Source organism: Genypterus blacodes, unplaced genomic scaffold (genome assembly GCF_046128005.1).
Source record: "Genypterus blacodes isolate CSIRO-AG114 ecotype Tasmania unplaced genomic scaffold, CSIRO-AGI_Gbla_v1 ptg000070l_1, whole genome shotgun sequence".
Lineage (NCBI taxonomy): Eukaryota > Metazoa > Chordata > Actinopteri > Ophidiiformes > Ophidiidae > Genypterus > Genypterus blacodes.
Window position 1 is genome coordinate 5283554 of NW_027466880.1, and position 22660 is coordinate 5306213.

Genomic DNA, 22660 nt, shown 5'->3' on the forward strand with positions numbered 1-22660 from the left:
ATTTTCAAAGTCTCTAGTTATATAAAGTGTGCACCATAACATTACAATTTATCACAGGGCAAGAACAAGAGCAAATTCCCTCCTCAACTGTCGCTACAACCATGGCATTCTTTTGACAAACTCATGTATATAGACTGGCTTTATATTTTTGCATTCAGTCCTAATGAGCTTCAAAATGGGTTGTTTTTCCATGTATTTACTGTGTTCCAATAGATTATGTTTTCATACAAATAGTTGCATGACAGCACTGGTTTCACAGCGCTGTCATGCAACTATTTGTATTGAACCGCTACAGAGGACCACAGAGTGATTCAATGTCATGCAGGGCACAGTGAACGTCTGCAACTAGTTGAGTGTGAGTGCATTCATTAGGACAGTCTGCGATGTGAGTTGGCCACACTTCAGGATTTATGTAGATTTAGTATTATTTGGTATCACTGATGTGTTGATGTGATGCTGTGATGAAAATGAGTAATGTCAAACTTGTGTGTCTGTGTCTGTGTGTGCGTGTGTGGGTGTATGCATGCAGGTTCTGGTAAATGCTCTGCTGAATGGAGGCGATGGAGGGGTTGTTACAGACAGTCCAGGAGAAGGGCGGAGCTTCTGTGATGCCAGTCTGTTCAGCAGGGAGAGGATTCGCCATGGTCAGAAGCTACTTATCTGTTAGTCTGTCTGTTTCTGTCTGCCTAAGTTTCAATCAACCTACTATTCAGGCAAATGGTTGCATCTGGAGACGCTTCACCATCTTGATGAATAAGATTTTCTGTTTACTCTCTTTTGAAAGTGATGTTTCAGCCACAAGTAGCTTAATGAACTTTGCGCTTTTATTTTTGTCTTAAAGGTCCCATGTTAACCTCAATTCTTTGCACAATATTGTATAAAGTACATCCATGTGGTCTGTAAATAGAGGTTGTTGAAAGTTGACAGAAAAATCCACAGAAACCCAGCTTTTGCAGGCTGCTGTCATCCCTTTAGTCTTGTCAGTTTTCTGAACAAGCCGTTTCAGTGGGCTGGATTGTATGCAACTTGTGTGCAAATACCTCTTGGATCTGATTGTCTTTCTCATTGTGTGGGACAGTGTGGAAAGGGGGTGTAAAAAGATGCTGTCAGGTTGTCACGACATGTCTGGTGCCATGCCTCTTGTGGATGCGAGGTGTTATGGCATCAATGCCAACACGGAGGAAGACATATTGGTATTCATACCATGTAAAATTTATTATACAATACCTTAAACAAAGATGCAACAGGATGTGTCCACATGGTAAACTTGTGCGAGTTGACATTCATACTGTGTTGTATCCAAAACAGTGCAGTAAGCCATGTTGGATAAGCTAACATTATGTGACTATTTGCATTCTGAGTAATATGTTACCTCAGTTAGTTAGGTATTGTGAGTCCATGTGCCATAATGGTTAATACACTGAATTGTTTTGATGCTTTGAGAATGCAGTTTCAACTACAGAATTGACTGTTTTTTACGAAAATATTTTTGGCCATTGGACATGACACTGTTGTGTATATGTCTCGGACACTCTCTCTGAATAACGTGAATTGGCATCTAGTGCACTGTTTAATGTACAGTAAGGTAAGTGTACAGTCAGTGCATATAAAGCTCACCTTGTCTAATACCTGATATTTTGGAATAACTAAGACATGTAATTGTTGCCCCTTTTGTGTGATTTCAAGAGGGCATCTTTATTGCGCCTTATAATATGTACTTGGTGGAAGAATCTGTACTTAAGAAGCAAAAACAATTCAGTAACAACTCTTGATTTCTGATTGGTATACAGGTACATGTGTCAAATACAAGAAAATGCTTACAGAAAGAGAAAACGTTTGCTTCAGGGAGATCCCAAAGGAATGGTGCTTTCTTTTATTTCTCATTACTTACATATTTGTAATGTACAGTTTTACTTATATGTAAAACTGTAAAATCAAATTGAACTTCTGTTTTATTATTATTTAGGTGGACTGTCCTGACCTGGAGCCTGGATATGTATTCCCTCTATAGCTGTGGGAAATTCAGCAGTAAATATTGAAAACTTAACTTTCAGTGCATTTCATATTTATGCACAACTATAAAGTGTATGTGTAAATATATATTTTTTAATTTACTGTATCCACCAAGTAATGTTACTGTATGTAACATCAGATATATTTCCCTCAACTACAGGTGAATTTCAATAAATTAGAATATCGTGGTTAAGGTCATTTATTTCAGTAATTCAATTGAAAAAGTGAAACTCATATATTTTAGATCAATTACACACAAAGTAAAATATTTCAAGCCTTTATTTTTAAAATTTTTTATATATATATGGCTTACAGCTCTTGAAACCCCCAAATTCAGTATCTCAGAAAATTAGAATATTACAAAATAAAAAATGAAATGTAGGCCTTCTGAAAAGTGTGTTTTTGTATATGCACTCAATACTTGGTCTGGGCCCCTTTTGCAAGAATTGCTGCATCAATGCGGTGCGTCATGGAGGCGATCAGCCTTTCGAACTGCTGAGGTGTTATGGAAGCCCAGGTTGCTTTGATAGTGGCCTTAAGCTTGTCTGCATTGTGTGGTCTGGTGTCTCATCTTGCTTTAGACATGTTCAGGTCAGGTGAGTTTGCTGGCCAATCAAGCGCAGTAAAACCATGGTCGTTAAACCACTTATTAGTACTTTTGGCAGCGTGGGCAGGTACCAAGTTCTGCTGGAAAATGAAATCAGCATCTCCATAAAGACTGTCAGCAGAAGGAAGCATAGAGTACTCTAAAATTTCCTGGTACACGACTGTGTTGACTTTGGACTTCAGAAAACACATTTGACCAAAACCATCCGATGACATGGCCCCCCCTAAATCATCACTGACTGTGGAAATTTCACACTAGACTTCAAGCAATTTGGATTATGAGCCCCTCCACTTGATTTCCAAATGATATGCATTATTTAAGGACTTTGGACAACTGAGCAACAGTCCAGTTCTTTTTCTCCTTAGCCCAGGTAAGACACTTCTGAAGTTGTCTCTGGTTCAGGAGTGGCTTGACACGAGGCCACAGTTGTCCTGGACACGTCTGTGCGTGGTTGCTCTTGATGCACTGACCCCAGCCTCAGTCCAAGCCTTGTGAAGCTCCCCCAAACCCTTGAATGGGTTTTGCTTGACGATAGGGGTACGGTTATACCTGTTTCCTACCACATTTTTTCCTTTCTGTGGATATGTGTGGATATGCTTGGATACAGCACTCTGAACAGCCAGCTTCTTTAGCAATAATATTTTGTGGCTTACCCTCCGTGTGGAGGGTGCCAATGACTGTCTTCTGGACAACTGTCAATTCAGTAGTCTTCCACATGATTGTGTAGCCAACTGAACCGGACTGCGGGACAATTTAAAGGCTCAGGAAACCTTTGCAGGTGATTTAAATTAGCTGACAATGTGAGTCTAAAATCACTTTTTCACAATGTTCTAAGTTTCTGAGGTACTGAATTTGGGGTTTTCATGAGCTGTAAGCCACACTCATCAAAAGTATAACAAATAAAGCCTTGAAATATGTTTCTGTGTGTAATGAATCTAAAATATGAGTTTCACTTTTTGAACTGAATTTCCTAAATAAGTCAACGTTTCCACGATATTCTAATTTATTGAGCTGGACCTGTATTTTAGACACAACAGAAACAACTTAATTTTTATTCAAAATGTTCCAACAAAAAATGAGTAGACGGAGAGCTTTATTGACATTTCTCTTTATATAGTAATATGAGTTGTTTCAAAGATCCAGAATAATTCCTTTCTTATATCCTGTCCATAGGAATGTCATGTAAGCTGTTACAGATACTTGGCCCGGGGATTTTCTGGATGAATCTGCGGACACTGCGCGTAAAAAAAAATCCAAGTAGAATTTCAATTACAAAAGGACTCCTTGCCATTTTGACAGATCAATCTGAGAGATTTTAGGTAATTCTGACAGTTCATTTTTACAAGCTGAAAAGATTGCCGCTGCCAATCAATTCCAATCAATATATTTATGTAATGTTCAGGTTAACTAAGACAGTAGGGTGAAGGCAACAGCAGAAAGCCACAGCTGTCAAAGGTTATGTACATACTAGAAATGACACAGTAGTGTGGATGCAGAGTTTTGGATGACATCGGGGTTAGTTTGATGATCTCGTAGGTACAGTCAATACAATACTTTTATTCTTCACTGCCTCCATATAATGCAAGATCATAAGCTGAAATGATTTGGAGAAAAATACTTGAAAATTGTATCATTGAATCTAATGCAAAATTGCTGTCAACTTATGCTAATGTATATGGTGATAAAATCACCTTCTCCTTTTTTTCTTCCTTCAAACACAGATTACGCCCATTAGCTCCATACACACTCCCATTAGCTCCTCTCCCAAAATGTAGGTCCATTTACGTGAAGAAAGCTCTTAGGGGAAATGGGTTTTTGTCATCCACATGTCGGGGGAGAACATCTGAATGCTCTATGGCAGTGGTTCACAAAGTGGGTATTGCAGGGGTGGCACGAGAAGAGAAAAAACATTTAAGCAGAAAGCTGTTACACAGTAAAAGTTACGCAGTATTTCACCGTTGGACTTCTCATAATTCCACTTTATAGGTGATCTGACACTTAATTATTCATTTTGTTTTGTTAAACAATAAGTTGCAGTATTATGAATTGCAATGTTTAAAATAAATTCCAGTGGAGTTTGGAAGCTAAAGGTGTGGGGGCCCTGCAGAAAAAGTTTGGGGAACCACTAGTCTATGGGGATGTTGATACGCAAACTAGTATAGTGAAAAGGGCAAATGGGCTGTTTAAACACAGTAAACGCAATTTGTTTGGCAAAGAATCTGAGAAGGTAAATGACCATAGCAAGTATGAAGATGTCCCAAGTACCTAGGCGCAGGTTGCAAACCATGGCATGTTGGCATGGGACCAGTTGGAAGGCAATGGTTTTAGACTAAAAGCAGAATTGTTTCTCGCATGTTCTCACTGTGAAGCAAACTCAGTTAATGAATCAGAATGTCCAATAGTTGGATTTGCTAATTGCTATAACACAATGACAGTTCTATATCCCAAACATAGTTTGTTTCATAACAGTGCAATAAAAGTATTGCAGATTGCATTACCTATTTCATACCTTCTCCATGTCCCTGGAAAGGTATATAAAGAAATGAAATGAAAATAGTGCTCTAGAATAAAAACTAAATTTGCAGAAACAAAACCAAAATTTCCAAGTGAAAACCTTTAGCAAATGCTCCCTAAAATTAATGAGTTAGTGATCCTCTTTGTGGTTTTTCTATTTCCAACACGAGATCTCATTTACTTCTTCTCTTAGAATATCTCATATTATATAATGAATAACTATATATATACTATACCATAAGATATACTTTAAATCACAATGAGGTGAATTATCACATTGGTATTTTAGCATTAAAACAATGAATTATGCGTCTTTTTACATGTAAGAGGGCACATATAGACTGACATTTTATAGCAACAGCTGGCTGTCACGAGAGCCAGATTTGCACCTAAATTATAAAAGCATCGACAATTGACAGCGAGTATTCACACACAAGGCAAACAATGACACCGTGACCATTGTTAAGTAACTGCCTGTGATTTCCTCAAATGTCTTCATATTAAACCAGAGCTACAATTTACAACATTATATTGCTTTAACTTACTTCTGGTCATGGGTACTGACATAAATAAAAGGCACAAAGACGAAAATCTTAAGGAAGGGAAAAGAGAAAGGAAGGTTTTTACTGTTAGTTACCTGATCCTGGAAAGAGTTAAAAGCAGTTGGTTGTAGAGGAGTGGGCTGACATTTGAAACATAGTGGATTGTGAGTCAGGCCGTCTTATCTGCTCTGTCATGTTGAAGCTGATTATGCAGTTAGTATGTGTTGGTGTCATTACTTAATCAAATATTGCAATTAAAATAAAATAAATAACTAATCAATTAAAGTCCACGGGGAACCACCCTTATTTACAAGGGAAAAAGATAGCAGATAGTTGACCTAAGCCTCAAAGATTCACCATAAGTCTTAGCTGGGAAGGGTGAGAGTTGGCGTGGACAGAGGATGAAATCGTACAATAATGAAAGCAAACAATTTCAGACACTTGTTATAGTACGAAAGGGTTAATAACTCACAATAATAAAAGTCATCACCATAAATATAATAAACCGGGAAGACATAAAACAATAGCAAGAAGTTCAGACAAAAACGGATTCAATCACAAGGGAAGTAAAGCTTGAGTGTGTGTGTGTGTGTGTGTGTGTGTCTGTGTGTGCGTGACATGTACACGAAGTGGCGAAGTTATAAACACACCTACGAGGGAGGGGTACCTGGGAGCTAAGGTTTACAGCCAAGATGGCCGATTCAGTTTTGGGTCAATGAACCTGGCCTGTGAGGGAGCATGTGTGTGTCTTACACCATGGGGGGTTTATCCATTTTTTTTATTTATAAGAGGCAGAGAGAGTTAGAAAACTTGAACACAATAGCAGAAATATTAAACATAGAAAATACAGTATTCCATACAGTGTATTTATCTACTTAGATCTAAATCTAAATCTGACTCTTAATCTGAATCTGTTTAAACTTTAAAGCCTTACTTAATAGAATCAGGTTTTGTGATTCTCTGTAGCATCGATGAGACAGCTGCGCTGAGGGTCCACTGAGTCGATGGTTTGTCCGTTGTGGTGAGCTTTGCTCCAAGTCTTCAGTTCTGGGCTTGAAGAAGATAGAAAGTTATCTCTGTGGTGTAGGAGGAAAATGTAGAAGTGTATCGCTGCTTGGTCCACAAGTTGAGTCACAGTCAGACACTTGCAAACAGAGGTGCAGGCCTTGGAGTTTGTGTGTTCGCTGGATTGGAACATCCAGGGCAAGTTCTTAGGTCTCCTTTCTGCCTTGAGTTGAGCCAGAAAGACTGGATTTTGATTTTCCGCAGCTTGTTATACTGCAAATGACCTCACAGCCAAGGCTTAACCTTTTGACCAATGTCGCGGCAGCTGGGTCTATGACATCTTCACATCAAGGTGTGAAGAGGGGGTTGGTTCACTTCATCTCTGGATTGTAGTTTTGTGAACAAAGAAATGCATGGCCGACCACATGGTCTTAAGGGTTGGAATGTGATGATAGTCCCCTACATATGTTATCTTGTTACCTGCTGTGATGATCCAACCACCAAGGAGGACCCTGAGAGTTGCTCTTGGTGATGGTGATGGCTGTTCTGTATGTAGCAGACAAGGTTCACATCACATGGTTCAGTCTGCAGGGCGTACCCATGGAAAGCATTGCTCTGCCTCGAAAGGTCTCCATGTAAATTAAGCCAATTTCAGCTCCAGTGTCGAGCAATGCTTGGACACTGATAGAACCTCTACCAACACTGAGTAGATGCACCTTTGTGGACAAAGTTAATGCACTAGATTTTGTTTGTACTAGAGGGTGGGGCTTCGCGACCCTCCAGTCCTAGTTCAGGGTTCCCTGATGACTGGATACCTAACGCTCTCACCTCAGTGGTCAGTGAGCTTACCACTGTGTCCCACATCATCTGTGACTTCTTCCTAATCTCCTGCTTGGTGGGTTTTCATTGCTTACACATCAGTGTAACATGGGTTGTCACACATGGATGGAGTTGTGAAGTAAGAGAGAGACCTGAAACCTCTATCTGTGTCGAGACCCCGCTCACTACTTCCTTCTAAGTAGGCACACCGCAGCCGCCTGTGATATTCACGGGTAGGCTTTGTTCGCTTCTGGTGACTATACACTGACTGGCACAGGCTGATGTCTTGTCAAAGTTTGACATGTACTCTTCTTGTGGGACCCTACAAAGCTTTGTGTAGCTTCTGGGATGCGAGACAGTTGAATACCAAAAAAACGCATGAATGCTTCTGGAAGTTGAGATGAGCTTCAGTTTCTCATGCGACTTGGCAAGAGGCAAGGCAGTGTTCAATTTCCATAAGGTAATCGTTAACATTTGCATCTTTGTTTGCATGGTCAAAGGGTTCGAGGTCCTTGGCAAGGGAGTGGCTTGTGGGGAGAGGGACTGAGGTGTGGCTCCTACCAAAGGTGGGAGACTTATGTACCAATCGGGGTCAATGGATTTGATATGCTGTCAACTGAGCTCGGGGCATGGTTTTCCTCGGTGGCGCGTTTCATAAACCAACTGAACTAATCTGTTAATGTAGGTATACATTAAGTGTGAAGGTGTTCACGAAAGATTTGGTTCTTAAAGCATTTTTCTAAAGACATTGAGGGACTCAGTGGACGGTGGAGAGGATGATAAAAGGCAGTGAGGCAAAATTTCTGAGAAATAAGATAATTGAGAACAAATCTTTGATCTAAACAAATTGAACATGACAGTAAACATTACATTGAGTTGCATTTATATTTTTGTTCAGTGTATAAAATATGCTGCAGTATGAGTAAAGTGAGCTACTGCCGCCCCCAATGCATTCCCCAATACCATGCAGGTATCTCATCCCCTGCTCTATGCAATCTATGCAATTAAAGGCTAAGAGAGCTATGTATTACAGTGGGAAAAATGAAGCACTGTCATTTGATCATCCTGTGGTAAAAATTCTTTCATGTAAAATACACTGTTACTTTAGAGTTCCCAAAAGGATCTGAAGTTTATTTTGGCTCTTGAAGGATTTTGATAAGCATCTTGAATACTCTGAGATGCTGAATTGGGTAGGATAAGAATTCTCAGTGCCAGTGATCTGATGGAAAAACTGTTGGTATCTTAAGGGTTAATTTATTAATTCCATGGTTCAGATGCGCTGAATTGGATAGGAACGGAATTCTCAGTGCCAGTGATCTCATTGAAAAACTGTTGGTATTTTGAGGGTTAATTTATGAATTCCAAGGTTGTGAGAGAAAACATCAATTCCAATGGTAATATAATGGCAGACTATGTCGCACATTATAAATGGTGTTTTCCTGCATTCTTGAACTGTTTTGTGTTCCCATTTAATGCATTATTTGTGCTGAATTGCTTGCTGTTTGCTTATCCAAATTTTTGAAGCCAAACCGTCTCGACACAAAAGATCCCTACTGCCCCTTTTTACAGCCAATTTCTTCACCTCATCAACGTTATGGACAGCCTCAAGCTCTTCCTCACTCCATTTTTGATTATGGATCATGTGAAACTGATATTCAGGTGTGGGGATGTGGTTACAGATACTGTCCGTTAAGCGAAGACGACGACTTTAGCTGCAGCCAGTCACATGATAATGCGACTGGTGTTTGTGTCTATGTTATAAATTTGTGCAAATGCTCAAATCATAGCTCTCTCCTACACTGCACATCATGAGTGAATCTGTTGATTCAAACAAACACTCAAAGATCAGCATCCATATATACCTATGGCACATACTCAGATTTTGTCTGTGATTTTACCCACTGTGCAATCTAAATGCAAATGACTGATTCGTCGGTCGGCTAATCATAATCTTACAAAGGTTTTCAATGCAACACTGTTTTTTTGTCATGTTGTATTCAGATTTGAATATCATTGCATATAAAGTGAAGCGTTTGCACATTTCTGACACAAGAACTGCCCGGTGACAGTTTATGTTGATAAGACTTTGAACTTTTGTCTGCCTGTCTGTCCCTCTCTACAGGTTCTCAGAGTTTACCCAGTGACAGTGTTTTATCCAGAATTCTTAAGACTCAGATGTTGGACACATTGGACATAGAAGGTCTTTTCCCTCTTTACCAACGTGTGGAGCAACACTTGCAGTTCTTTCCAAAGGAGAGGTAGTTCAGAGTATATATGTATAGTTAGGGTAATCTGATAAAAAGTATCAGAAGCCAAACCTCTCTTCTCCTCGTCTTTTTCAGATGTCATCTTCAGATAAATGGCCCGTACAATGAGACCTTCCTTGAGAGGCTACAGAAATCTCCAACAGAGGATGATGGCTCTATGGAGTATGCTGTAGCCAAGGTCAGATTAATTCAGAGTCGCCTGAACCAGCAAAATCAGAGTACATTAAATGAGTAATAAATGCAGAAAAGTGGTTCACTAACTTTTTCTTGCCCCTGTATCTTAACTACTACTGAAACTCAAAGATTCTGACATTTTTAAGTTATTCCATAATACTGACTGGTTAACAAACTAATATTTTGTTTTAGTAGAAGAGTAAAACAGAACTATTTCAAAAGTAAGGCTACAACATGCTGTATGCTGTACTATATGTATAGTACTATATATGTACTATCTACTGTGACAATATAACAAAATAGTTGAACCATCATCTTGCATTTCATGATTGTATGGACCTGTTGGATGTACTATGATGGCCATGAAGCATTTTAATTATTATATTAATTGGTTAGTATTGTTATCTCAACTAGTATGATTAGGTGTCATTCAGTTAATTGATTAAAAGAAAATTCATCGCATCGGTTCCCGGATTTCTAACATTTCCTCTGCTATCTCCTTTGCAGATGATATCTCAAAAATGGTTTTCAGTCAATTAATCATCATCATCATCCCTCTTCGTGCCTAGTGGCACATAGGGCCTCCACACAGTTCTTCCACTTTCCCCTGTCAGCTGCCTTCAGTCTTTCACTCAATTCAATTGAAACTTTAATCCATGGTCCAAGAATTCATTCACTACACACTTTTTTATGTGTTTAGCTCATATGTCTTGCATGATTGTGTGTAGCATTTCAGAAATCACCCCCGCTATTGATTTAGGCATTCAAAAATTATTGGCACCTTTATCCTATTGAGACTGTCACTCTATATCTTGATGCAAATTTTTTTCAATGTCAACATTCTTAATGGATGTGCTACAAGCTTATAGAATCAATTCAGAGGTGCTTTCCACCCTTTCTGCTTTTGTGATGATTTACAGTGTACACAACTGTGTGTTTTGGCTCTAGGTCCAACAGTACTGCGTAGCCATGACAGCAAAGGACTGCTCTGTTATGATCAACCTGGTGCACAGCAGTGAGGAAAATGATGACGATGAAGGGTGAGGAAATTGATACTGACCACATTAAGAAAAGAAAGTTTAATCTGCTCAAATGATGTCAAAGCATCATGGTGTACAAGTTTATCATGTACTGTATGTAGTTGAGGCTAGTGCCTGCAGCCTACCCTTTGTTTCACAAGCACCCATGTGTTCTTTTCAGTCCTGTTAAATTTGTCCATATGTCCTTTTTCTAACACTGTAAGAATCAGTGGTCAATATATTGGTATATAAAACTCCATGTACTGTATACATTGTCACAGTTTATTGTTATAATGAGCTATTTCTAGTGCTCAAAATCAAATGCACTATATCTGCAATCAAGCCCTTTATTCGCAATATAAAAATGCTTGTGTTTTGTACATTATGATCAGGGATGAAAACATTTTGCCGCACAAACATTTTCAATCTGAAGAATGGAACCCTTCTCCAAAGTCAGATATCTGAAAAAAGAAAAAAGACAGACTTCCTTTGACTGAATGCCATAGGTTTCAGATTCAAAAGGAATGATTACACACGTTTTTATGTTTTTGCATTTTAGAGCCATTTAAACAGAACTATAAAAATACAGCCAATCTGGGTATAAGGAGTTAAGAGGCACACTCACAATTCCCACTGAGAAATGCTTCCGTGATAAGAAAGGGGAGCTGCACAAACACTGAACACTGAAGTGTTGACCCTCAAGGATGGATTTGAAGCCCATGTTCACTGGGGCATTGTTGTGACTAGCTAGATGGTAATGAATCAATTAAGCAGTTTATAAGGAAAAAGTCATTACAGTTCACTTGAACACTATGCACACCTTAGAACAGGGGTCTCCAACCTTTTTGTCTCTGAGAGCTACTTTGACAAAATAAAAGGGTCCGAGAGCTACTCATGTTTTACATTATTAATAACATTTATCCACATGGCCGATTCTCCACCCAAACCAGCTGAACAAGTTTCTTTTGTGTGAACATTTACAAAATGTTGATATCCAACAGTCAACACTCAAATTTTGTATCAAAATGTACTTCTATTCAGCAACATGAGCTTGTTTTTTTCTGTATACATTGTCAGTGTGTCAAGCTCACACTAATAAATTCACATCATATTAATCTCATAGAAAACAATGTTATTACCTATTTTACTATTTAACTAATACTATACCTTTCATGTTTCACACTTTCTGTCTGTCCACATATCACTGTCACAATTTCCCTTCAGATTCCCTGTAATTCAGGGAATTCCCTGTCATCTGTACTTCACATGCATTCAGTCTGTTCTGATGTTAGTGAGATGACACAGAGTGTGGTACTATTTTCATGAGGAATTAAAATAGTTTTCGAATGTTCTTGCAGTGAAGCAGGTTCTCTGTGGTACAGTTTTGGAATGTTTTTTCAGAGTGTTTTCCTGTTTGAAAGAACATATACTGGATTGAGAGCCTGGGTGGAGCTTCTAAATCACAGCAGTTGTAGAAGCACTGACAGTAGCAGGCACACTAACCTGCCTTTTTACTTCTTCTTTTTTTTTAATTCCTCATGAAAATAGTATATTTGTTGCCTTCTATCGGGGCTATTTTCGGGGCGGTCATCGTCAAATCCGGCGTGTGCTTGCTAGCCGAATATTACGGTGTCACGTAAGACAAACATGACAGCAGCGTCATTTGTTGGACTGACAGCTGATTGGCTTATAATCGTTTTGTAACAAAAGGGGGCGGAATGTCTGTGAATTTGATTGGATAGAAATTTCAACAGCTTCACCAAGTGATGTTGTGTTGTCAAACATACCTATTCTTTGAACCTTTCACGAGCTACTCAGAAACAGGTCGCTCACGAACAACCTGTTGGAGACCACTGGTCTAGACCTTAATGCCATCAATCAAATGACAGACCCATTAAAAAAAAGCAGAAACACTATTCCCCTGTTTTCACATGATTCAGATTTATTGAATTGGACAAACAGTTACTGAGAAGATGTGCAACTTTCATTGACCTAGTCCTTCTCCATGGGATGTCAGTGATGGAAGTTGGGCAAAGATTGCTGCTGAATCTGAGCTGTCTTTGCTCATAAACTAACTAGCTGAGTGCTGTACACTGCTGTGATGTGATGACATGTTTTGATTGGAGAGTTTGGTTTTTACATTGAAGTTTAAAGTTTGTGAAGATGAGTGTGCAGTTATACAGTTGTGTTCAGAGTTTTGTGAAATGAAGCATAATATCAAGAAATGTATCTTGGCAATCATCAGAATGGTTCAGCAAGACATGTAATAATTCCTGAATTCCATTAGGGGGCAGCAATTTACCATGTTAGACGATACCCCTGAACCTGTGGATGTGTCCTTTTTTCTCCCCTTAGTGTGTCCAGTCAGAGGTGCCTCAGGGACCTCCACTCCTCCAGACCACCTTGTTTCTCCTACACTGTCTCCATCTTGGATCTGGACCCGAAGCCTCTTGAAAGCATCCCTCGACAGCTGCGTTTGGACCAAAATATTGTCTCCTATTATCAGAGGACTGGTGTTGCCTTGCCAAAGGGCTCTTTGACGCCACTTGCAGGTATCATCACAACTGCAGAGCATGATAGAGAGGACTGCACGCTGCTCTTCCACCCTGTGTGAACTCAATCAGGCACAAACTTGATTTCCTAAAGGGGAGCCAGAAGTGACACCATGTTGAAGCCTCAAATATGTTTTGATTATTCAGCCTGGCAAACATCTGTAGACTGAGCGATGCCATGATAATGCCAGAGGATTTACACGCAGGGCCATTGATATTTTCACACTACTGAGGTTTGGGTATTACTTTATTGCACTTTCTCTTCTGTAATGATGCTTTTGGTTTCCGCTGTTAGCAAAACAAATGTCAGTACTAAATTGTTAAGAGGTCAAAGCTGATTTCATGAATTTGTGTTACTGAATTAAGAGCTACCATGTCCTCATGGTGGCACATTCTGTGTCCAGCTGCTCCATCTATTTTGTCAGGAACTCCATTGGTCTTCATTCATTCATTCATTAATATAAATTGTAAGTTTGCTGCTCTCTTTCGCACTCTTGCAACATCCCTGGGCCCTTATCTGAACATTTTTCTACTTTTTTTCTTGCAGCACTAAAATTGAGAGGAATATTGGTATGATAAACATTTTGTTGTGTTGTGATGTACTGTATATACGATGTAATTTCTTGAAATTGCCATAATTGTTTAATTGAACAGAGGTGATGGTGGTGGGTAGGGACCAAGCCAGAGACGCATCCGGCCATCTTAGGCTTGAGTTGTTCTATGTCTTCTGAAATACAAATACAGTAACATGAAAACGCATCACCTGTTACCATACTGATTTGCTTTCATTTAACGAAATATTGCATCATTTTAGGCTTTTTGATGCAATTTCAGGGCCCTTTTAGTTTTGAAGGTTTTCAGTGTTAACTGATCGTAGTGATAAACTCACAATTATATTGGTGAAATGGGAGGCTGCATTGAAAACCACAATGAAGCAGGGGATGAACGCTGATGTTGATTCACCAAGTTTCTGGGTTGTGATATGATAGGGGTGGTGCATTTTAAAATAACCTAACATTGGAAATATTGTTCTATTTGTAGCAAATAGATTTCTGATTCCCATTTAGTTGAAGTTTTGCTGGTCATGGGTATCTGTCCCGTCTAATCGGACATTGATGTGTGTTGGCACTGATAAAAAGCACATTAGCCTTTGTGTTGTCACCGTCAGAACAGGAACCAAACCATTGCATGGGAGGTTGGAGCCAATACAGAGGCATTTGTACTGTCTGAGCTTTATGCTCTTGCTCCTGTGTGTGTGTGTGTGTGTGTGTGTGTGTGTGTGTGTGTGTGTGTGTGTGTGTGTGTGTGTGTGTGTGTGTGTGTGTGTGTGTGTGTGTGTGTGTGTGTGTGTGTGTGTGTGTGTGTGTGTGTGTGTGTGTGTGTGTGTGTGTGTGTGTGTGTGTGTGTGTGTGTGTGTGTGTGTGAAGGAGGACACTGCTTTTGTATGAAATATTTATTTTTGTAGATTTTTACCAATGGCCATTCAGTTGTTACTGGTCCAGCGGTGACAGCTGAGTTCTTTCTATTGAATAAAGGGTTTTAAAGACACAAAACCTGCAGTTTGTTTATTGAACTTTGATCCTGAGTCTTTAAGAACCATTTTCCGAACAAACGTACCCGCTGACTCAACTGTTGAGGTTGGACAATCCAGAGCTGTGGCATGAGTGAGAATATACACCATTTCATAAGGGTCCAATTGAAAGTGGCTGTTCCTGTGACCACGATTGCTAATATTATCATAATGTCTAAGATCCATGCAACCATATGCAACTTCCCTAGATGTAGCCACACAAGGAAAATATACCCCCCGATGGAACAGAACGATAGTTTGAATGGTGTCAAAAGAACCAAGAAAAACAGATACATACCCCTAAGATGGATGTATAACATTGTCTAGTGGTACCATCTGTCACTGTCGAATGAAAGTGGGCACCATGGAAGTCCCACTTTTGAAATCGGCTATGTAACTGTATAAACTGTCCTTTCAGAGTCTGTCTTTCAGCTGTGTGTAAGTGGTGATTCAGCTTGCAAGCATGCGTTGCTCAGTCCATACAATATTGTCTTCAATACAAAGTGAGAAGAAACCCAGCAAACACACATTGAGCAGCACCAGCACCCAGCAAAATAAAGCAAAGCAGCAGCTGATGGGCTCTGTAGAGCAAACAAGTCTAATTATATTCTAACTAAGTATATTAATAAGAGGAAATTCCACCTGTACAGACACCCCATAATAAAGTAAAAATTGCTAAACTGGGAACATCACCCTGCTGGCACACTCCAAGTTCATCAGCGTGGTGTAAACCAGTACAGATAATGAAAACCTCCATTTTAATAATATCTGAATAGTTCACATGGTAAATTAGGTGTTTGGACTAATCCTGCTGAACTGGTGGGCTATGTTCAAAACTGGTACTAATGCATGTTTGCTGAAAAATCTAATTGCACAAGGAAAGTCGTGGGATGCCTCTGGCCACAAGAGGATCCAGGCAGCCCTCCATCAAAAGGTAATACATGTTTTGAAGATAGATAATTAGTAAAAAGAAGAATGATGATAATGTGTGTCTCTATCTCTTATTTACTGTGATTTCAGTGAATCACAAAATTTAGAGATACTGGGAAAGACCAAGGGAGATGTTCAATCAACACAGGTTCATGTGTACACAAACACACACAACAATGGGTAATAACAGGTGTGTAGTTAATGGGTTATGGAGTTTATTGTTGTGAAAATTAAAAAATCATTTGTTCACAAAAAAAGATAATGGGTTGTGTTTGTGGATGTAATTTAAATGGCTTTACATCACCTTTAAATCATCCAGAAATGCAATGAGTTACCTTTAATTAAAAAAACAAAAAGTTCTGTTCTCAATTTCTGCCAGAGGCTGAAAGTAAGAATGCTAGGGGGGTTCTATTCACGTCTCCCACCTACTTTCATTTGGAAATTCAAATAAAAGAAAACTTATTTTATATTAATTAATTATTTTATGAAAATTAAATGAAAGCACCGGGGTGCTTTCATTTATTTTTCATAAAATAAACGCCTGAACAGGGGACTAGAGGAAAGGTGCGTGCTGTATTGACGTACAAGCATCTATTCAATACAAATGTTCAAGCCCTCCAATTATAGTATATATATAGTATATCAGATGAGTCAAAAGCAGCATCAGTTCTATTAAATATGAAATAAAGAATGGGGATGCCAATTACTCTGATCAGTTACAACTTACTTCGGTGAGAAATGGGGGTTTTGTGAGTGAGCAGAAATCCCTTACAGCGCTGTGATTGAAATAAAACTACATGTAAGTATCCTGATCTATAGTATCAGAGCATCTTATATAGATCATCTTCAATAATTTTTGATGAGCAAGTAAAGTGTGCATGTAGCATGCGTGTGCATGTACTACTCAGAAAAAGGGTTGTGGGTTTGAAACCCATTGATGGAAGAGGGATAATCCCCTCTGAAATGTTACATAATTTCTTCTTTTAAGCTGTGGCGCATACATTTCATGGGGTCAAAAGTCTGATGAACGGCTGCTGGTTTAGAAGACCAGATTATTAGTTATCAATCTAATCTCCAAACACTCACATTGTCCGACGGTGGTTTATGTTGTAGTCGTTCAGTATTGGCAAAAAAAGGAACAGGTTTGTGTGTTATTGTTTCCTTGCAGAAAATCACACAATGTGTTGAGTACTTAAAGCAGACATCAAGTAATTCCAAAGAGTTAATTAATTGTTCATCTTGGATGACACAAAAGATACATTGATGAACATTAGATCTTAATAAAGCTGAAGAAAGCAAACAAATAAAAACTACTAAACGGAGATGAAAACAATCCATTCTTACTCTCTACTGCAAAGTGGCTGTGTTTTTAAACTCAATCGAATGATTGAATTCAGAATTTCGCACTATTCCAAATTATACTGGATTCAATTGTAATTTTTTTTTACTTACAATGGTTTCCCTCACCATGTTACATCACACTGAGGCATCTCATTAAACAGAAAATATGTTGCAGTCAGGAAATTACTTGTGTGAAATATCTCGCCACACTAATATTTACTTTTTAAACATTTTGGGCCGAAAATGTTTGTTGGATATCCTGTGAAAGCTTGAGTATCCTGATGACGCTCTCTACAGCAGCCTCAGGTCCCAAAGTCCTCAGTAGGCTCTGGAAAGCCTCTGCAGTGTGATCTTTACCCTGCGAGATCATCTTGAGGGCTGTGGAGATGGAAGAACAGAAGACTCAGAAGCCTGTGTGTGACATGTAGTGTTATGGATATAGGAATGGATTGTGTCTTTCTATGTAGTGAAATATTTATACAGTACATTTAGTCTACAGTTTTATAATATTATCACCTGTCCTTGGGATCTTGGGCACCAAGTCTATCTTTGGAGTTACTCCCCCCTCTCTGGAAACCTCAACTGACCAATGGACCAATAGAGAAAGGCTACAGACAGAGCATCAGTCAAACACACAGACAAACAGTCAGAAAGATAGAAAGATATACATTTAGATACAAATGGTTCACATTTATGTTGACTCACCGCTGTCATTTCTGATTTCGGAGTATTGCAGATATGATTTCTGCTTAACTGCTTAATTACTCTTTATTTATTTGATTAATAAAATCAATTAAAGCAACAGCTGCCGTATCCGAAAACTGATGTTGTGTTTGGAATGGAATATAAAGAAATGTTAAGTACATTTTAAAGCGGAATCATTTACCTAGAAAGCTGAGAGTGCTGTAGGGTCATGACATTTGACTTGTTCCCTTCAGAGAGACAGATGATAGATGGATACTTCCTCTGCAGAGAGATGAAATTAAGAGAGAAAGGAATCATTCTCCATATTAATGCAATATGACAAATTTGTTTGAGATTCAGGGACTGGAAAGAAGCAGCTATGGTCAGGCGAAGTCAACATCTTGTCAATGGCCAGATCAGTCCAGTCAATAAAGCGTACCTTAAGGACCTTTCTCTTACTTATTGTGATTATTGTGCTTGGCCCTAAACACCTTACATATACATTGCGTAATGAGATAGCCATCATGAATGACATTGCCTTGGCCTCCAGCGCCACTGTAAGGAATCTAGGAGTCATCTTCTCAGGATTTGTCATTTAACTCCCACATAAAACAAATTTCAAGGACTGCATTCTTTCACTCATCAGACCGCGAATTAATGGGATACACTCCCATTCATACCTAGGGGTAATCTTAAGTTTTCAGATCATTTAACTTGCATGTGATTGGCGGTGGTAAAAACCTGGACCTTCCTTCCTCTCCCTCCTGCTTTAACTCCTGCTCTTGCTGCTTTAAGCTTTCTGAGTGAGAGACGGATCCATCTGCTTGAGGAGAAACAGAGTAGCCTGAATAGCCAGTTGCTAGCCGCAGCGGGTTTTGCTTAGGTAGCCGGTAATGCAGGTAAGAAAGCAGCTACTAGGAAGAGCTCAGTTAGCCCGTCCCCATCCACCGGGGACTTGTTACGGTCATGGCTAGCCCTCCTAGCTGCTGGTCTCTGCCCCCCCCCCCCCTTGCACTAAAGTGACTCCCTAGTTTAGAGTCTGCCAGGTCACAGGCTCTCAGAGAACCTGTTAGGCACTTGTCTGCTGAGGTTGGAGACTCTCCCATTAGTTTAACTCACTCCTTTGAGACTGTGCTTCCTCGCCCCACCACTCCATATGAGCCTCGCTCTAATAATTCACACATAGGCTTTCCTGTTAACAGGCTGCAAAAAATGTACTGTGTAGTGTCAGTACATTGGGGTGTACTGACTAACTACTAGTGTACTAGTAGTGTACTACTAACTGTGTCTCGTTACAGAGGTGCTCGTTATTCTGACACTAACAACCTGATTAATATATGTGCACAGGAGAATGCGAGAGTGACTGACATTACTTGACAATATGCAACTAAATGCGGCGTCTCCTTACTTTTAATTTACGGTTAAAAGCTCTGCTCTTGCGGGCCTTGAGTTTGACACCTGTGCTATAGACTTCAGGCATACAGGCTGAATAATAGGCAGTTTATGGATCTGCCATTAAGCCAATGGCAGGTATCTAAGTCTGTTTTCCTATGATCATACGAAAGAGGATTTTCAAGAAAAAAAAATGCCTTCAGTAACACTTAAAAGGTTAAACGTTATGATGATTGATTTAAAAAAATTCCCAAGGCTTTTTAGAACCTTTTGTGATATTTCAACACATCTCCACGCCTAGAAAATAACACCACTGTAACTTCACCTGTATTACAGCAAATTTTCAGATACAAATTTCTTCCAAAATTAATGCTTATTGAATGTGTTTTTTTCTTTCTTTCTTTTTCTTTCACACTATCATTGTCATGCTGCCTACTGTTGCTCTCCTATCCAAGACAACAGTTAAACCTTAACTTCTGTTTTGTTGCAGTTTTCTAATGTTTTTCAAGGGGTTGGCAGCATGGTCTCCCCAATTGTCTATGTCACAGTGCTGGCTGTCTGTCACAGCTCTACAGCCTGCACTGCTCTATACAACATAGCTCCTCACCCTGAGATACATCACAGACACCCTGACATCCTCCAGCTCCTGGGACACCCTAAGGAGAAAGGCGGGGAAAAAAGGTGGAAATATTTGGCCCCAACTCCTGCAGCCTGCCTTCAAACTGCTGGTTATCTCTCTCTCTCTCTCTCTCTCTCTCTCTCCCCTCAATGCATTGAGCTTGAAGTCTTTCCATCTGAGCCTGCTCATTCAGTATGTGAACTAGTGAACTCCCACCTACAGACAACGCCTTAAACAGGAAGAACCGGTTATTCGAGCAGTACAACGCTGGAGTGAGGAATCCACCACCATCCTCCAGGACTTCTTCAAAACTACAGACTGGCAGATGTTCTGTGATGCAGCCGATGGAGACATCTACTAATACACAGACTCTGTCTCTGCCTACATCTCTAAGTGCATCAATGATGTTGTTCTGAAGGTCACTGTCAGGTCTTTCCCCAACTAGAAACCCTGCGTTAATGATGAAGTCCGTGCTAAGCTCTTCACACGGTCGTCTGCCTAAAACTCAGGGGACCTGGAGGCCTTGAGGAGATCCAGATGTGACCTCCAGAGGGCCATTAGAGATGCCAAAAGATCCTACAGGGACAAGCTGGAGTCTGTTTACCACAGCCCTGACCCAAGACGCATGTGGAATGGACTACGTTCCATCACAGGCTACAAGGGGAGGAATAGCAGTGATGCTGGGTTCACCTCTATCTTCAACATCTCCTTGAACCTGTCTATAGTTCCCACCAGCTTAAAACAGACCACCATTGTGCCTGTCCCCAAGAAACCCTCTATTACCTGCCCAAATGACTACCGCCCTGTAGCACTCACATCCACCATCATGAAGTGCTTCGAACGGCTATTCAGAACCCACATCTGTTCCACCCTTCCTGACACCCTGGACCCCCTGCAATTCGCCTACAGGCGAAACAGATCCACTGACAACACGATTGCCCTGCTTGTGCACACCGCCCTCTCCCACCTGGATAAGGTGGGCACCTACGTGAGGATGCTGTTTGTAGACTACAGCATTCAACACAATTGTGCCCGCCAAGCTAGTCCCCAAGCTCAGGATCCTGGGTCTGAACACATCCCTTTGCAACTGGATCCTGGACTTCCTGACAGGCCCCAAGTGGTGAGAATGGGTAACCTCACCTCCCTTGAACTGACCCTGAGCACTGGAGGCCCCCAAGGCTGCATACTCAGCCCCCTGCTATATGCCCTGTTCACACATGACTGTGTGGCCACAAGAAGCTCCAATGTCATCATAAAATTTGCTAATGACAACACCATCCTGGGTCTCATCCCCAACAACGATGAGACCGCCTACAGAGAAGAGGTCAGTGCCTTGGCAACCTGGTGCCAGGAAAACAACCTCTCTCTCAACGTCGGCAAGACAAAGGAGATGATTGTGGACTACAGGAAACTGCAGGAGGGGGGGCACGCCCCCATTCAAATCAATGGGGCTGAGGTGGAGAGAGTTTCCCATTTGAAGTTCCTCGGTGTACACATCAGCGAGGATCTCACCTGGTCTAGACATTCTGTCAGGTCAGTGAAAATTGCCCAGAAACGCCTGTACCTCCTGAGGAGACCCAAGAAGTTTGGCATCTCTTCCAAAACTCTAACCAACTTCTACAGGTGTACCATCGAGAGCATCCTCTCCGGCTGCATTACTGCATGGTATGGCAGCTGCTCTGCTGAGGACCGCAAGGCCCTCCAGAGGGTGTTTAAGACAGCGGAGCGCACCATTGGCTCCAACCTCCCCCTCGTGCAAGGCATCTATCACACACCATGCCTTAGAAAAGCACGGAAAATCACCAAGGACCGCAGCCACCCATCACATGGACTGTTTACCCTTCTGCCATCTGGTAGATGCTACCGGAGCATCCGGGCACTGACTACCAGACTTACAAACAGTTTCTTACCCCAGGCCATCAGGCTCCTTAACCAGTGACTTTGCAATCTACTATCACTTTGCTCTCTATTATCATTGACACTCATGCCACTTTAGATTTATTTATTTGTAAAATTCTATTTATATATATTTTAATCTGTTGTTATTCAGTCTGGTCTGCACTTTAATTCCATTTTCTTTAATGCTTAGTACTTTGCACAAATTGCAAAATTTCAATATGCTGTTGTTGCCAAGTCACAAAGAATTTCAATGTACAGAATGACCCTTTGTTTTACTGTGCAAATGACAAATAAACTTGGAACTGAAACTGAACATTTTCCACTGTTTCTCTCCTCCCTCCTCCCTCTCTCCAGTCCAGGGAGAACTGCCTGCGTGTTCACTGGCCGATTGTTGTGTCTGTAGACAGATTCCATTCAAAACCAACCAATCTCCAGAAATCCCGCTAGGCTACGAATGGATATTCCTTCAAATACACAGAAGAACTGATTTATCATTGCCACAGAAGAGGAGTGAGATTGCTGAAGACAGAACAGCAACAATACTACATTTAATTATAATAATAATCTCATTTTCCACTCATGTCCCCTTTTCCACTCAATTAGTTTTCAGGTATTTCAAAGTATTCCTGCGTTATGTGAAAGCACCTGATCATAAATGTATTACATATTTATATAGCTTATTTAATGTTGGTGATCTTGTCTTGTTGACCTGA

The 22660-nt window shown here is 40.2% G+C and overlaps 2 protein-coding genes across 4 annotated transcripts in view; one reads left to right on the top strand and one right to left on the bottom strand.

The window, feature by feature from the left end:
• Nucleotides 1-15075, top strand: part of ippk (inositol 1,3,4,5,6-pentakisphosphate 2-kinase) — a 32204-nt gene extending 17129 nt beyond the window's left edge. The window contains exons 10-14 of one of the 3 annotated variants that reach the window (XM_076156541.1): nucleotides 530-662; nucleotides 9623-9758; nucleotides 9843-9945; nucleotides 10890-10981; nucleotides 13316-15074. In XM_076156541.1, coding sequence (XP_076012656.1) covers nucleotides 530-662; nucleotides 9623-9758; nucleotides 9843-9945; nucleotides 10890-10981; nucleotides 13316-13574 — 723 coding nt within the window. In that variant the 3' untranslated portion in view covers nucleotides 13575-15074. Of the gene's footprint in view, nucleotides 1-529; nucleotides 663-9622; nucleotides 9759-9842; nucleotides 9946-10889; nucleotides 10982-13315 lie in introns of all 3 variants that reach the window. The other 2 variants (XM_076156542.1, XM_076156543.1) reach the window with 2 other exon arrangements.
• Nucleotides 15076-17026: 1951 nt separating this feature from the next.
• The window catches only part of cenpp (centromere protein P), a 62695-nt gene continuing 57061 nt past the window's right edge, over nucleotides 17027-22660 (bottom strand). Inside the window, exons 7-9 of the mRNA XM_076156406.1 lie at nucleotides 18240-18319; nucleotides 17870-17961; nucleotides 17027-17731 (exon numbers count right to left, since the gene is read on the bottom strand). Of these exons, the coding sequence (XP_076012521.1) occupies nucleotides 17577-17731; nucleotides 17870-17961; nucleotides 18240-18319 (327 nt within the window). The 3' untranslated portion in view covers nucleotides 17027-17576. The remainder of the gene's footprint in view (nucleotides 17732-17869; nucleotides 17962-18239; nucleotides 18320-22660) is intronic.